The 14,590-nt window shown below is 64.8% G+C and overlaps 2 protein-coding genes across 4 annotated transcripts; one reads left to right on the top strand and one right to left on the bottom strand.

Moving 5' to 3' along the window:
* The first annotated feature begins 828 nt into the window (after window positions 1-828).
* On the top strand, window positions 829-12,940 carry AGBL5 (AGBL carboxypeptidase 5). Of its 2 annotated transcripts, XM_036405172.2 has the most exons (13): window positions 829-1,122; window positions 1,540-1,711; window positions 2,164-2,330; window positions 2,948-3,125; window positions 3,357-3,535; window positions 4,952-5,516; window positions 6,395-6,564; window positions 7,852-7,987; window positions 8,460-8,650; window positions 9,526-9,731; window positions 12,042-12,142; window positions 12,384-12,430; window positions 12,554-12,940. In XM_036405172.2, the coding sequence occupies exons 1-13, from the start codon at window positions 926-928 to the stop codon at window positions 12,840-12,842; spliced, it is 2,598 nt and encodes an 865-aa protein (XP_036261065.1). In that variant the 5' UTR covers window positions 829-925; the 3' UTR covers window positions 12,843-12,940. The 2 variants fall into 2 exon arrangements, 1 of the variants encoding a protein (XP_036261065.1); XR_004982314.2 differs by lacking the exons at window positions 12,042-12,142; window positions 12,384-12,430; window positions 12,554-12,940 and having other exon boundaries at window positions 8,460-8,719; window positions 9,526-9,621.
* Window positions 12,895-13,710, bottom strand: OST4 (oligosaccharyltransferase complex subunit 4, non-catalytic). 2 transcript variants are annotated; one of them, XM_036405188.2, is made up of 2 exons: window positions 13,583-13,710; window positions 12,895-13,170 (listed from the first exon to the last, which is right to left on the bottom strand). In XM_036405188.2, the coding sequence occupies exon 2, from the start codon at window positions 13,167-13,169 to the stop codon at window positions 13,056-13,058; it is 114 nt and encodes a 37-aa protein (XP_036261081.1). In that variant the 5' UTR covers window position 13,170; window positions 13,583-13,710; the 3' UTR covers window positions 12,895-13,055. The 2 variants fall into 2 exon arrangements, with proteins under 2 accessions (XP_036261081.1, XP_036261080.1); XM_036405187.2 differs by having other exon boundaries at window positions 13,556-13,672.
* Window positions 13,711-14,590: the final 880 nt, after the last annotated feature.

The following is a 14,590-nucleotide window of genomic DNA, read 5'->3' as shown; positions in this document are numbered from 1 at the left end:
GGTGTGTGTGCAGAGGCAACACTCTGTGCTCACCCACGTGTGGGCACATTCAGGTGTCCGTGCCTCCATGCACACCTGTGCTCCATGTGGGTGTCTGTGCACAGCCCTGTCTGCTCACATCCTTGTGTCCATTTACACCCACTGTCCATTCACATCCTCGTGTCCACTCACACCTTACTGTCCACTCACACCCACTGTCCACTCACACCCACTGTCCACTCACACCCCAGTGTCCACTCACACCCACTGTCCACTCACACCCACTGTCCACTCACACCCCGTGTCCACTCACACCCCGTGTCCACTCACACCCACTGTCCACTCACACCCACTGTCCATTCACACCCACTGTCCACTCACACCCACTGTCCACTCACACCCCGTGTCCACTCACACCCACTGTCCACTCACACCCAGTGTCCACTCACACCCACTGTCCATTCACACCCACTGTCCACTCACACCCCGTGTCCACTCACACCCCAGTGTCCATTCACACCCACTGTCCACTCACACTCACTGTCCACTCACACCCCAGTGTCCACTCACAACCCAGTGTCCATTCACACCCACTGTCCACTCTGTCCGGTCTCACCTCTGGGGACGCGGCCGGCCCGGAGCCCGGCGAGGGGCGTGGCCATTGCCATAGGGGGCGTGTTCATGGCCACGAAAGGGCGTGACCAGCGGCAAAAGGGGCGTGATCTGCTTCGTGAGGGGGCGTGGTCTATCTCTGCTAGGGAGGGGCGTGGTCGAGAGGGGCTGCGGCCCCAGTGCCGCTGCGGCCGTTGCCGAGGCGCCAGCCAATGGGCGGGCAGGTTGCTGGGAGGCGGCAGCCAATGGCCGCGCGCGTTGCTGTTGCCGGGCGGCCCGTACCGGCCGTGCCGCGGCCGTCCCGGGGCGATGCCGGTCCCGGCCCTGCCGGGCCATGGAGATCCGCTGCGGGGGTCTGCTCTTCAGCTCCCGCTTCGACTCGGGCAACCTGGCACACGTCGAACAGGTGCGGCCTACAGAGCCGGGGGGCGGCCCCGCCGCCCGCGCCAGCGCTCTCCCCGCCGCCGACTACGAGTTCAATGTGTGGACGCGGCCCGACTGCGCCCACACTGAGTATGAGAACGGCAACAGGTACCGCTGGCCGGGGAACCGGGAAGGGCCCATTGGGACCGGCCGGGCTCCGCGGGGATTCATTCCCCTGGGAAAGGTTCTGGCGGGGACCCGATAGCGGCCGCGCGCGGTTGGGGCTGTCGGTGGAAGGGGCGGCGGCGGGGTCGGGGAGCCGGCAAGGTTCCCTGGGAGGGGGCTCGGGGGGGTCGGTGCCCGGGCCGGGGGGGTCTAACAGGCTCCGGCGGTACCGAGTCGGGGTGGGCGCCTCTGGCGGAGGGAGCGGTGGGGCCGGGGGTGCCATGGGAGGGGGCTCGGGCGGTCCGGTTCCGCCCCGCCGGGGCTCCGACTGCTCCCGGCGGGGCCGGGTGGGTGCAGATCCCCGAGCGGAGAGCTCGGGGATCCCCGGGCTGGGGCTGAGGCCGCTGCTCCCTTCCGCAGGTCCTGGTTCTACTTCAGCGTGCGCGGGGGGGCCCCGGGGAAGCTGATCAAGCTGCACATCCTGAACATGAACAAGCAGAGCCGGCTGTACGCGCAGGGCATGACCCCCTTCGTGCGCACGCTGCCCGTGCGGCCGCGCTGGGAGCGCATCCGGCAGCGCCCCAGCTTCCAGGTGAGAGCCGGGAGGGACCCTGTGCTCGGGCCAGGGCAGCTCGGGGGCACGGCCACGCTTCGCTTCCTGCGCTGCGGTGAGAGCCCCAGGGCCAGCCGGGCTGGGGGAGCAGCTGCTTTGTTCCTGGCATCTCCAGGGAGGCACAGGAGCAGCAATAGCTGCTGTGCCAGGGGGATAGCCAAGGGCCAGAGGGCACACGCGGTGCCTGCTGCGGGCCAGAGGAGAACAGGAGGGGCTGTGCTGGGCTGGCTCTGTCCCTGGGCCCTGTCTGGGGAGAGCAGCAGGGGCTGTGCTGGGCTGGCTCTGCCCCTGGGCCCTGTCTGGGGAGAGCAGCAGGGGCTGTGCTGGGCTGGCTCTGCCCCTGGGCCCTGTCTGGGGAGAGCAGCAGGGGCTGTGCTGGGCTGGCTCTGCCCCCAGGCCGTGCCCAGCCCTCTCCCTGGTGTCCCTGGCAGGTGGTGGAGACACAGTTTGTGCTGTCCTTTGTGCACCGCTTCCTGGAGCACCGTGGGGCCACCACCTACTTTGCCTTCTGCTACCCCTTCTCCTACACGGAGTGCCAGGACATGCTGGCACAGCTGGACGGCCGCTACCAGGACTGCAGGCACATGTCCCCCAGCAGGTGTGCCCCCCACTTTCACCTTCCTGGCCTTTGTCCCACCTTCCTGGCCCTCACACCTTTCCTGGCCTGTGCCTGCTTGGGGTTTTTCCCCTGGGGGAGCTCTGTCTGCAGCAGGAGGGTCTCTGTGCCCTCCCTATAGCTGCCTGGCCTGTGATCCTCTGTGCCCCAGCTCTGCACAAGCAGCTTGCCCTGAGCTACCCACGGGATTCCCGAGGAGCCCTGTTGTTCTGGAGCCCAGTCCCTCCTGCCAGAATGGGTCACCTCCCTGGTGGGATGAATCCCTCAGTGCCCTGTCCCTCCTGCTGGCAGGCATTATCTCCCCAGTGGGATCACCTGACCTTCTGTGCCAGCCTGTCTGTGCCTGAGCTGATCCCCCACTGCTCTCACAGCTGGGGTTTGGGCAGGGCAAACCCAGCCCTGGGCCCCCCTCCTTACCCAGAAGGAACAGCTGCTCATGCTCCCAGCAGGCTCTGAGGGTGTCTGGCAGCAAACAGCCCAGATGTGGGGTGGTCCCTGTGGGGCTGGGGCTGCTCAGCTCCCAGGGTTGTGAGTGTGGGCAGCATTCCCCACCCAGCTGGGAGCTTCTGGGGCTGGCTGAGATCCCCTCTCCCCCCCAGCCCCCTGGACTCGGTCTATTACCACCGGGAGCTGCTGTGCCACTCTCTGGACAAGCTGCGTGTGGACCTGCTGACCATCACCTCGTGCCATGGCATGCAGGAGAAGCGGGAGCCCCGGCTGGACAAGCTTTTCCCAGACACCAGCACACCCCGGCCTCACTGCTTCACTGGAAAGAGGGTGAGAGACCACGCTGGGCTGGGCTGGGCTGGGCTGGGCTGGGCTGGGGGCCAGCAGCCCCCATGGTGGCACCTTTCTGCAGCACCCATGGCTGTGACCAGAATGGCATTGTGGCCCCAAGGGCTGGAGCGTTTGGGCAGAGTTTGTGGAGCAAAGTCTGTGAGACCCTTCACTATCACAGTATCCTGGGGCAGGCAGGACACCCCCCTCAGCCCATCTGTTTGTCCCCAGGTGTTTTTCCTCAGCAGCAGAGTCCACCCAGGAGAAACCCCCTCCAGCTTCGTCTTCAACGGCTTCCTGGACTTCATCCTGCGGGAGGAGGACCCCCGTGCCCAGATGCTGCGGCGGATGTTCGTGTTCAAGCTGATCCCCATGCTGAACCCCGACGGGGTGCTGCGGGGCCACTACCGGTGAGTGCAGGGCCCCCTGCCCTGCCTGCCAGCCTGCTCGGGCTTTCATGGGGCTGGAAAAGTTCTCCCAGACCACTGAGGCCCACTGTTCCCCCAGGAAAAAGGAGCAGGAATAGTTTATTTGAGTATTGGTTGGTAGATGTGAGTAAAACCCTAACCTTCCCAGACCACTGAGTCCAACAATTCTCCTAGGAAAAGAACCAGGAATGGTTTATTTGAGTATTGGTTGGTAGATGTGAGTAAAACCCTCCCAGACCACTGAGTCCAACAATTCTCCTAGGAAAAGAACCAGGAATGGTTTATTTGAGTATTGGTTGGTAGATGTGAGCAAAACCCTCCCAGACCACTGAGTCCAACTGTTCCCTCAAGGAAAAAAAGCAGGAATGGTTTATTTGAGTATTGGTTGGTAGATGTGAGCAAAAGGTGAGTGTCCTTTGCTGATGGGTGTGGATGTGGAAAAGGCTGTGAGTTTGCTGAAGAAGGGATCTCAGAAAGCTGATTCTATGGTTTTTGTAACATTTATAAAATCATGGAATCCTGGATTCACTTGGGTTGGAAAAGCCCTGTGAGACCATGGAGTCCAACCACCCCCAGCACTGCCCAGGCCACCACTGACCCCTGTCCCCAAGTGCCACAGCCAAAGGGCTTTTAAACTCCTCCAGGGATGAGGAATCCACCCTTGCTCAGGGCAGCCAGTGCTAGGGCAGGACAGCCCTTACCCTGAAGAAAGCGTTCTCAATATCCAGCCTAAACTTTCCCTGGTTCAGCTTGAGGCTGTTCCCTCTGGTCCTGTCCCTGTTCTCTGGGAGCAGAATCTGACCCCCCCACATAGCTCCATTCTCCTGTCAGGGAGTTGCAGGGAGTGACAAGGTCCCCCCAGAGCCCCCTTTTCTCCAGGCTGAGCCCCTTTCCCAGCTCCCTCAGCCCCTCCTGGTGCTCCAGCCCCTTCCTGGTTGCTGTCTCTGGGGGCAGGATTCTGCCACACCGTGCAGTGTCACTGCTGTGTCAGCGCTCCAAGGCGAGCTCAGCTCTGACGGGGTGTGGGGAGGCATTCCCTGGTCTAGGGAGACACAAGAAGCTTCCCTCAAAAAGCTGTTAGACCCCATTGGCTCCTTCCCCTGTTCCTCTGTCTGTTCCTATGTCCCTGAGTCAGTCCTTCCCTATTCCCTGACTGGCCCTTATCTTTGTACTGCCCTGAGACCAGGGTCAGCCCCCAGGCCCCTGCAGAGGGAAACTGAGATTCCGTGTATGTGGGTGCTGGGACCTGATCACCTCACCAAGCGGCTGAATAAAACATCTGTGGATATTATGCAAAGGCCCTTTTTGCTTCCTTACCCTGGCCCGTGCTAGCAGCAATTCAGCCTGCTGCCCCAGGGTGCCCTGGCAGGTGCTCAGGTGTTTCTGCTCTCCCCGCAGGACCGACTCGCGCGGGGTGAACCTGAACCGGCAGTACCTGCACCCCGACGCCGAGCTGCACCCCGCCGTGTACGGGGCCAAGGCCGTCCTGCTCTACCACCACGTGCACAGCCGCGTCCTGCCCGGCTCTCCGGACTGGAGGACGTTTGTCTCCCCTCTCAGCACCAGCTCGCTGAGCCTAAAGTCTCCCAACTGTCCCATGCCAGCCGTGGAGGCCGCGTTATCAGAGCTGGACAAAACCAACAACCTCCGCAACTCCCCCGGCTCCTGGCGTGCCGGCACCCGCTCCTGCCCGGCTGACAGCAGCCCCAGGACGCCGGCCCAGGATGCCCAGCTGTCAGAGAGCTCAGAGCGAGCCGCCTGGATCCTGCCATCGAGCCACAGCAGCGAGCACTGTCAGGAGGGGCCCTGGACGCCCGGCCCAGCCCCGGTGCCCGAAGCTGAGCCCGCAGAGCCCATCGCGCCCCGGGACAGTGGCCTCGCCTACTACGTGGACCTGCACGGCCACGCCTCCAAGCGCGGCTGCTTCATGTACGGCAACAGCTTCAGCGACGAGAACGACCAGGTGAGGGCACTGCCCAAACCCGCCGTGCTGCGGCTGCCGGGACCCTCCTGCTGCTCTGCCCAGGGGCCCCAGTGCTCCTGCTGCTGGGGGAGAGGCCTGGAACCCCTTCGCAGTTCCTTCCTTTTCCTCCTCCTTTCCTTCCTTCCTTTCTTCTTCTTCTTCCTCCTCTCTCTCCTCCCCCAGTGTGGTGACCAGGGCAGCAGGAGGTCTCAGATTCCCGCTGGGAGCTGGTGAGGGTCAGCAGGGTGGGCTCCCATGTGGCTGTCAGGAGAGCCCATCGGGGGGTGGGCAGCATGCCCTTGAAATGTGGGTCTCCTCCAGCCAGGCCTCCTAGGCTCTTGGAGATTTATTTCACACCCGAGATAGCTCAGCTACCTTAGAAGGCATAAAATCAGCAGGATGGCTTCTGTAGTAGTGTTGGAAATAAAAAGGTTTTAATAAAAGGCAAAATAACAAAACTCTTTACAGAGAAAAACTGAGCCAGGTGCAAGAGGTCCTTGCCCCTGGTAAAACACCTCACAAAAGCCATCAATTTTTTTGTTCTCTTCTTTTTCTAGTAAATTGCTTAGGTGGGACTTTTTGGTTCCTGTCCAATTGGCTGTCCTTAAGTTTGAGGTGAAGTCCCCAGGTCTTATGAGGTGTCTTTTCACCTAATTGAGGAGAGAAACTTGTGGCCTTTTTTCCTTTTTAAGGGGACAAAGGACAGTTTTGTCACTCCATCAACAGGGGTCATATTCCTTTATACCCTGGGCACAGCTGGAGCTTGTGAGACCCTGGAGCTGGGCAGAGCGGGCCCTGGTGCCACCCTGTGCTTGGCACTGGATCAGGATGAGCAGCCAAGGGCTGCCCTCACCCCTGCTGCTCCCTGCCCTCTGCAGGTGGAGAACATGCTGTTCCCCAAGCTCATCTCCCTGAACTCCCCTCACTTTGACTTCACGGGCTGCAACTTCTCGGAGAAGAACATGTACGCGCGGGACAAGCGCGACGGGCAGTCCAAGGAGGGCAGCGGGCGCGTGGCCGTCTACAAGGCCCTGGGCATCATCCACAGGTAGGGCAGCTCGGGGCCACCTGGGGGCACAGAGAGCCTCTGCTGGGGGGGATGTGGGCAAAGGGGAGCCGGTTCTGTGGGACAGACACCAGAGTGGCCCCAGGGCGGGTCAGCAGAGGCTGGGCCTGGTTGTGCCGGGTGCTGCTGCTGTGTTCCTGAGATGCAGGCTCAGCCAGGCTCCTTTCCTTCCTGTTCCTCCCCACCCCTCTGCAGCTGCTCTGGCTGCTTCTCCCTGCTCTTGCACAGCTTTCTGAGGGGAATTCTCCTCTTTCCTGCGTGTTCCTGGCTATATTGAGCTGTAATTAAGTAGAGCTGCAGTAGGCACAGCATCCCCATGGCTGTGTATGAGATTCCAGCCTCAGCCCATCAGTGATCCCGGGGGTTGGGGATGCCTGTGATCCATCCCTCTCCCACGAGGGATGGGATATTCCTGGGAACATCCCACGGGGTGAGGCAGCCAGACCCACAGACTGGAGGTTCTCTCAGTTTCCTCAGCGCCTGCTGTGTACTCAGCTGCTGCTTTGTGCCCAGCACCAGTCCAGCCCCACAGGAGCACACACACACACGTGGGCTTTGGGCTTGGGTCACTGGGGAGCTTTGCTCTGTGGCTGACCTGGAGCAGCCCAAGCTGTTGATCCAACAGCAACATCCCAAAAAGTGCTGGGAGTGCTCCCAGTGCATGTGTGGGCCCCAGGCAGACTGGGACAGAGCTGCTCAGGTTTTCTGCTGTGCTGGCCCTGCAGTGGGACACATGGGACCAGTGGGACAGATGGGAGCCATCCCAGCTGGCAGCTCCTAGCCCACACTTCTCATCCTCCAGAAGAAAGTGCTCCAAGGCACCTTGAGGGTCAGGGGAAGACTGTAGCTGCCCACTCCCTGAATTGTTGGTGGTGACAGTAGATAATTCCCTTTCTCTACCCATCAGGGACCCCCCCATTCCCCATCACCTTCCAGAGGTGACCAAGAGGTCTCCTCACAGGGACTTGGCACTTCGGGTGCCACTCTCAGACATCCACCCCGAATTCCCATCCTGCTGATCTCTGGTACATCCGTGCATCCCCACACAGGGCGTGGGCCGTTCCTGCTGTCAGAGGGGGCTCTCCTCAAAACCCTGCCCCTTTCCCTGCACTTCTGTGTCCTTTGGAGCAGGACCCCCTCCCTGGTGTGGTGGGATCCCCTTTCCAGTGCCCTGAATCTGCTGAAGTGGCTCTGCCAGGGGAATAATGCGGGATAACCCCAGCCCTGCTGCGGGTTTGTGGGTAACAGGGGCTCCCTCGTGCCCCACAGCTACACCCTGGAGTGCAACTACAACACGGGGCGCTCGGTGAACAGCATCCCGGGGGCCTGCCATGACAACGGCCGTGCCAGCCCCCCGCCGCCGCCCGCCTTCCCCTCCCGCTACACCGTGGAGCTCTTCGAGCAGGTACGGGGCCCAGGCCAGCCTGCAGGGGGAGTGACATCCCGAGGGTGGGCTGGACTGGGGCTGCGGCTTCTTCCCTCCCCTTGCTTTGCTGTCCCAAGCTCTAGGGAGCTGCCCCTCTCCCCAGTGCCCCCACTCCCAGTGCCCCCACTCCCTGGCATTCTCCCTCCCTGGCATCCCCTTCCTGATGCCCTCATCTCCTCTCATGCCCCTTTTCTCCTGGTGGATTCTTCTCGCTGTGAGCCCCTCACTACTGCTCCCCTCCCCAGTGCCCCCCACTGTATCCTTCCTTCCCTGTGTCCCCCTTTCATCCCCCGTGCTTCCCCTCTTCCTGTGCTCCCCTTCTCACTGGGCCCAGTGCTTGTGCCGCACACTCTGCTGTTCCTGCTGTCCCCCGATGCCCCTCACCCGTGCCCCACGCTGTCCCATTCCCCCTGACCCCAGTGCCCCCTCACGTGTGCCGTGTCCCGGGCAGGTGGGCCGGGCGGTGGCGGTGGCAGCCCTGGACATGGCCGAGTGCAACCCCTGGCCGCGGATCGTGCTCTCGGAGCACACCTGCCTGGGCAACCTGCGTGCCTGGATGCTGAAGCACGTGCGGGGGCTGCGCGGCACCGCCGGGGGCCCGCGGAGGAGAGGAGGTGCCAGGACCCCCCCCAGGAGCTCCACGTAAGGGCTGGCTGGGGCGAGCGTGGGAGCTGCAGGATAACGGCACTTAGAGATGATAAATGTCCCCAAGTGAGTCACCTGCCAGGGTCACCTGGCCTGGCCCTAGCTCCTCCCAGCCCTGGGAACGGCGGTTGTCAGTCCCTCTGCTCCCAGGGACAGCAGAGATGGGCACCGAGTGAACTGGTTGGGATTTGCCTGCCCCAGTAATCTGGGAGGTGTCTCCTGTATCACGTCCAGCACTGGGCTGGGATGGGACAGGCTGAGGGAGATGGAAAGGGGCTCAGCCTGAAGAAGAGGAAGCTCAGGGGGATCTTCCTCCTCTCCACAGCTCCCTGACAACAGGGTGGAGCCAGGTGGGGGTCGGGCTCTGCTCCCAGGGAACAGGGACAGGACAAGGGGAAGTGGCCTCAGGCTGGGCCAGGGGAAGTTCAGGCTGGGTTTTGGGAACAATTCCCACCTGGAAAGGGCTGTCCAGCACAGGCTGCTCAGGGCAGGGGTGGAATCAACATTTCCAGAGGGTTTTAAAGCCCTGTGGATGTGGCCCTTGAGGTATGGGGTCAGTGGTGGCCTGGGCTGTGCTGGGGAGGGGTTGGACACCATGGTGTCTAAGGCCTTTTCCAAACTCAGCAATTCCTTGGTTTGGGACTGGGGGTGGGAACTCTGAGACAGCGCTGCTGGGACAGTGCTGTACAGTGCAGGGCCCTGGGGCTCTCAGGGACAGTCCTGGTGACATCCTTGTCTGTCCCCAGCTGTTCGCCGGCTCCTGAGGAGGAGTCCAGGGCTCTGCACTCGGTGCTGGGCTGTGCTGGTGGGTGCAGGTGCAGAGGGGAGCCCCCTCGCCGTGCTGGGCTGACCCCCCTCTCTCACGCCCGCAGGGGGCTGCCCACCTCGGCCTCTGACAACGCGCTGCCCCGTGCCAGGAGCTTCAGCAGCGGCGCCGCCGGGAGCGGGGGCAGCCAGCAGGACTCCCCCCGGATCCGAGCCTCCCCCAGCTTCACCCTGGGCAGCCCCAGGCCCCCGGCTGTGCCCGTGGCCTCCCAGAGCCCCGGGGCTGGCGGCAGCAGCCCGGCCCTGGGCAGAGGTAAGCCAGGCTGGGGAGCCCTCGTGCGCCTGCTGCGGCGCCTGTCCAGCTGCTGGGCAGGAGCACGGCCGTGAGGGAGCTCAGCACCTGACACAGTGACAGTGGCTTTGTGTGCAGCTGTGAGTGTGAGGGGCCTGGCCCACAGGAGGGGTCAGGGCTGGCACGGCACAGCCCAGCTGAGCTCCTGCGCCACTGGCATGTGGGGATCCCCAGGCACTGGGGCTGCAGGGAGCAGCCTAACCCTAACCCCCCTCCCGGGCCAGGACCAAAGGGCTTCTGGAGAAGCCAGCACAGAAAACCTTTGCTCAACTTCCCACTGCTCCCAAGCATTCCTGAGGCCAGCAAGGACACACCAAAGTGCCTTTCTCCTCTTTAGGCACTGGCTGGGCAACAGTAGGTTGTGACTTGTGAGCGGGCAGGGGGCACCAGGGGGTTCCCAACATGCAGAGTCCCCTCTGCTGGGGGCTGATGTGCTGCAGTGGGGTGCCAGAGTCAGGCAGGACACTGGCTGTGCCCCCTGTGCTTGCATGGCCACCGTGGGGCAGGGGCTCAGGGCCGTGGGGGGCAGGCAGTGGCAGCCCTGCAGCCCTGTGCCCACATCCACTGTGGGGCTCAGCCCTGGGGCACCGTGCTCCAAGGGCTGGGGCTGTGAGCTGGGGCAGGTGCCTCCCTGTGTGCCTGAAGCTGTGCTTGTGTTGAGCTGTGTTACTCTGGTGTCCGTCGGTCGTGTTGTGCTTGGGGTTTGCTGCCCAGCCCTCTGTCATGACTGTGTCTTGTCTGCCATGAGAACATGGTGGGGAGGAAATAAAAGGCTGATGTTCTCATGGGCACGTTGTTCCGTCTGTTCCTTTGGCCAGGCCTGCCTGGAGTGAGCCCTGGCCCCATCCCAGCCTGAAGGGACTGGGGACAGTTGGGGGCATGAGCAGCAATAGACTGTGTGAGCTGAGGGGCAGAGCCCGGTCCCTGGTGTCCCCAGGACCGACTGGCTGGGGTCTGCTGCCTCCTGTGCTCCCCAGTGGCACGGCAGAGTGAGTGCCCCAGGGACACTGCACCCTCATGCTGCCTGGCACTGGCACCAGGACCCAGCTCTTCCTCCCCTGCCCTGGCACAGCTCGTCCTGCTTCCAGCCTGGCCACTCCAGAGCTCCCTCTGCCCTGGCACAGCTTGTCCTGCTTCCAGCCTGGCCACTCCAGAGCGCCCCCAGCCCTGGCATCAGCTTGGCTGCCTCCCCCAGCTCTCCCACCACCTTTTCCCCACCTACGAGGGGCCCAGCACTGTCAGCACCGCTGTGTCTGCACGGGGATCAGGGCGCAGGGGTGCTCTGAGCCCTGGCTTTGCCTTCCAAGGGCCGTGCTGGTGCCCTCAGGCTGGCTGTGCCACCCCAGCCTCTGCCCTCCCAGGCAGCTGGGAAGGAGCTGAGCGTGCTTGGGAGCTGGGGTAGGGTGGAGACCCTGCTGCCCTGGTCTTGTCCCTCCCTCCCCCCTTCTTCCCCGTGTCCCACTGCAGCCTGGCCACACCCTGGGAGCCCAGACCTGTGTCCCTGCTGGGGTGAGGGGGTCTGCCAGACCCCCAGTGACACCCTCAGCTGCTGCTGGCCTTGCTGGCCGAGGCTGGCACCAGTTGTGCTGTTTTAGTCCAGGTGAAGCCAGCAGGGGCTGTGGCCCATCCTGCCCAGCAGAGGCTCCTGCTCCTATTTCACATGGGGTCTGGCCCTGGCTTCCCCCCAGTGGGCAGTGTGCCCCCCACCTCATGTCTTCAGTGGGATGGGGAGAAAACTGGGTTGGGATAAAGACTTTAACCAGGTGAGCAGAAACTGAGGCAACTCAGGTGTGTTCCTTCAGTGCTGTGCACTGCAGCCAGGCCCCCAAACACCTTCCTTTTTCCTTTTTCCCCCCAGCTCCCCTGGCTGAGCAGATGTGCCATGGCCCAGGACATAGCCCGGTTCAGAGGGCACAGCTGTGCCCCCAGCTCCTCTCTCCTGGCTAAGCCTGGCCAGCATGGTCACACCAGTGCTGTGGGACACCAAGGCAGGAGCTTGGCTGGAGCTGGGGCAGAGCCCTCTGCACAGGCAGCACAGGCTGGGACTGAGCTCTGTGCCCATCCCATCCTCCGCTGGCACCGGCCACTGCCAGGGCCACCCCTCGGTGCTGGGACCTGGCCCTGGCAAAGCTGGCAGGCAGCGACACTGCAGGGCACTGTGCCACCAGGCTGTGCCACTGTGCCCCACGACGGCCCCAGCCCAGCTGGTGACTCCAGCATGGCCCCGAGGCCTGGCCAGCAGGGCTGAGCTCTGTCTCCTCTGTCACACAGGGACCGTGCCCAAGGGCACCCGGGCAGCGCTGAGCACCAGCCACGAACCACGGGAGGCCCAGCGAGGCGGGCAGGAGCTCCAGGACATGGCACTTCTGCAGGTACCAGGGGCACCAGCAGGGAGGGACAGGGACCTGGCGTGCAGCAGGGCCCAGGGAAGGGGCTGCCCCATGGCTCTGCTGGGTGGGCCCCTTGGGGGGCTGCTGCACAGACTGGGAGCCCCTCAGGGGCTGGAGCCTCCCCAGCTGCGGGGCTCTGCCAGATAATTCTGTCCCACACACTTTCCCCAAGACAAAGGGGGACAAACACCTGGCACTGATCATCTTCCCCCGCTCTCCACAGGTGCTGCCAATGAAGCTGAATGCCCAGAGAGCCCCAGGAAGGCCTGGGTAGGTGCTGCTGCCAGTTGCGGGCTCATCGCGGAGCCCCCGGAGGCAGGGAGAGCTGGGTGAGCAGACAGCCCCGGCTGCCGGGAGCACCGTGCCCCACTGACACCGCTCTCTGTCCCGCAGGGCTCTGCCCGGAGGCCCCCGCACCCCCCGCGAGGGTGCTGAGCACCGAGGGACCCTTCCCGTGCTGGGGCAGACGCCCGCGCCCCGAGCCCCGGCCCCGCCGTACCGGGCAGCGGCGGCGCCGGCAGAGCTGCTCCGGCCCTGCTCCGCCCCGTGCCTGCAGCGCCTGGGCAAGGCCGCGGCGGCGCCTCTGTCGCTGCCCGCGCCGGGGCTGTCCCCCCCCGGGGCCCCGCAGCACCGATCCCCGCTGGCCCGGCTGCTGCCCACGGCGCCGCTGCTGCTGCGCTGAGCCCCGCCCGGCCCCGCTCCTCCCGCGGGGTGTTGGTTATAACGTCACACGGTTTTGTCGTGTATCATCGTGTTTCCGTTAAAGCCGGTTTGGAAGAAGCTCGGGCTCGCGCCTCTCGGGGCGGCCCCGCGGGAGGGAGGCAGGGAGGGCCGGGCGGGACGGGCGGGAGCGGCGGCGCCGCGGGGCCATGGCGGGGCGGGCTCCCCGGGCTCCTCACTCCTGCTTCTTGGGGTTGTTGACGGCCACGTAGTGGTACAGCACGACGAGCAGGAAGAGCGAGACGCCCAGCATGTTGGCGAAGATGGCGAGCTGCACGTCCGTGATCATCCTGCGGGCCGGGGGAACGGACACGCTGGCATCCCGCGAGGGGACCCGCCACCGGCGGCACCCGCTGAAGCGGCATGCACCGGCTCCAGCCCCTGCCCAGACCTCCCGCTGCCCCGGCTCCCGCTCCTGCCCGGTCCCCCGCTCTCCCCCCGGTTCCCGTTCCTCCCAGGGCCCCCCGGTGCCCCGCTCTCCCTTCGGTTCCCTCCCCTGCCCGGTCCCCCCGTTCCCGCTCTCCCCCCCGTGTCCCGACTCCCGCTCCTTCCCGGTCCCCCGGTTCCCGTTCTTGCCCGGTGCCCCGCTCTCCCCCCGGTTCCCGTTCCAGCCTGGGCCCAACGGTGCCCCGCTCTCTGTCCCGTTCCCGCTCTCCCCCTGGTTCCCTCCCCTGCCTGGTCCCCCCGGTGTCCCGCGCTCACGCTCCGGCCCCGCCGCTCGGACACGTCTCCCTGCGCGCGCCACTTCCGGCCGCGGGGGACGGCGGGAGGCGCCCGGCCCCGGCGGTGACGTCACGGCAACCGGGCCCCGGCTAAGCGGCGGGCTCGCGGCTGCGGTGACGTCACGGCGCCCAGCCCCTCCCCGCCGCGGTGACGCCACTGCCTCGCCCCGCCCCCTGGCGGCCGCCGGCGGCTCCGTCTCCATACAAGGCGCGGCGCGAGGGCGGGGCGGGGCCGGGCGGCCTCGGGGCGGCCGCGGCTAATTAGCACTAATGAGCCTAATGACAGCTCGCTGCGGCTGCTGACAGCGGGCGGGGCCGCGGGGCCTCGGGGGGATGGGCTGCACTGGACTTTGCACAGACTTACTGGGGCGTACTGGGCTGTGCCGGGCTCTACCGGGCTGTACTGAGTTATGCTGGGCTGTACTGGGAGCTGCCGGGCTGTGCCGGGCTGTACTGGGCTGTCCCGGGCTGTACTGGGAGCTACTGGACTGTACTGTACAGGGCCGTACTGGGAGCTGCTGGGCTGTGCTGGGTGGTACCGGGCTGTGCTGGGCCGTACTGGGAGCTGCTGGGCCGTACTGGGAGCTGCTGGACTGTACTGGGCCGTACTGGGCTGTACTGGGAGCTGCTGGACTGTACTGGGCCGTACTGGGCCGTACTGGGCTGTACTGGGAGCTGCTGGACTGTACTGGGCCGTACTGGGCTGTTCTGGGCCGTACTGGGAGCTGCTGGGCTGTACTGGGCCGTACCAGGCTGTACCGGGCTGTGCTGGGCCGTACTGGGCTATGCTGGGCCGTACTGGAGGCACGCCGGGCCACACGGAGCTGGGGTGTGCTGCGATGTGTGGGTCACACTGCGGTGGCCTGCGGGGTCTGGCACGTGTTGATGGTCCCCACTCGAGGGGTCCCAGCACCGAGTCCCCCCGGGGTCCTGCCCGCACCCCGGGCCCATCCCTGTGCCCCGCACACTCGGCCACGGAGCCCCAGCG

Source organism: Molothrus ater, chromosome 32, assembly GCF_012460135.2.
Source record: "Molothrus ater isolate BHLD 08-10-18 breed brown headed cowbird chromosome 32, BPBGC_Mater_1.1, whole genome shotgun sequence".
Lineage (NCBI taxonomy): Eukaryota > Metazoa > Chordata > Aves > Passeriformes > Icteridae > Molothrus > Molothrus ater.
Note: the sequence above shows the minus strand (reverse complement) of the source record. Positions and strands in the feature narration are given on the sequence as shown.

Coding starts and splice junctions, on each gene's coding strand:
- AGBL5 (XM_036405172.2), top strand. CDS start 926: ATGGAGATCCGCTGCGGGGGTCTGCTCTTCAGCTCCCGCTTCGACTCG. Junction 6,565..7,851: donor GCCCTGGGCATCATCCACAG/GTAGGGCAGCTC, acceptor CGTGCCCCACAG/CTACACCCTGGAGTGCAACT. Junction 12,143..12,383: donor AGGACATGGCACTTCTGCAG/GTACCAGGGGCA, acceptor CGCTCTCCACAG/GTGCTGCCAATGAAGCTGAA.
- OST4 (XM_036405188.2), bottom strand. CDS start 13,169: ATGATCACGGACGTGCAGCTCGCCATCTTCGCCAACATGCTGGGCGTC.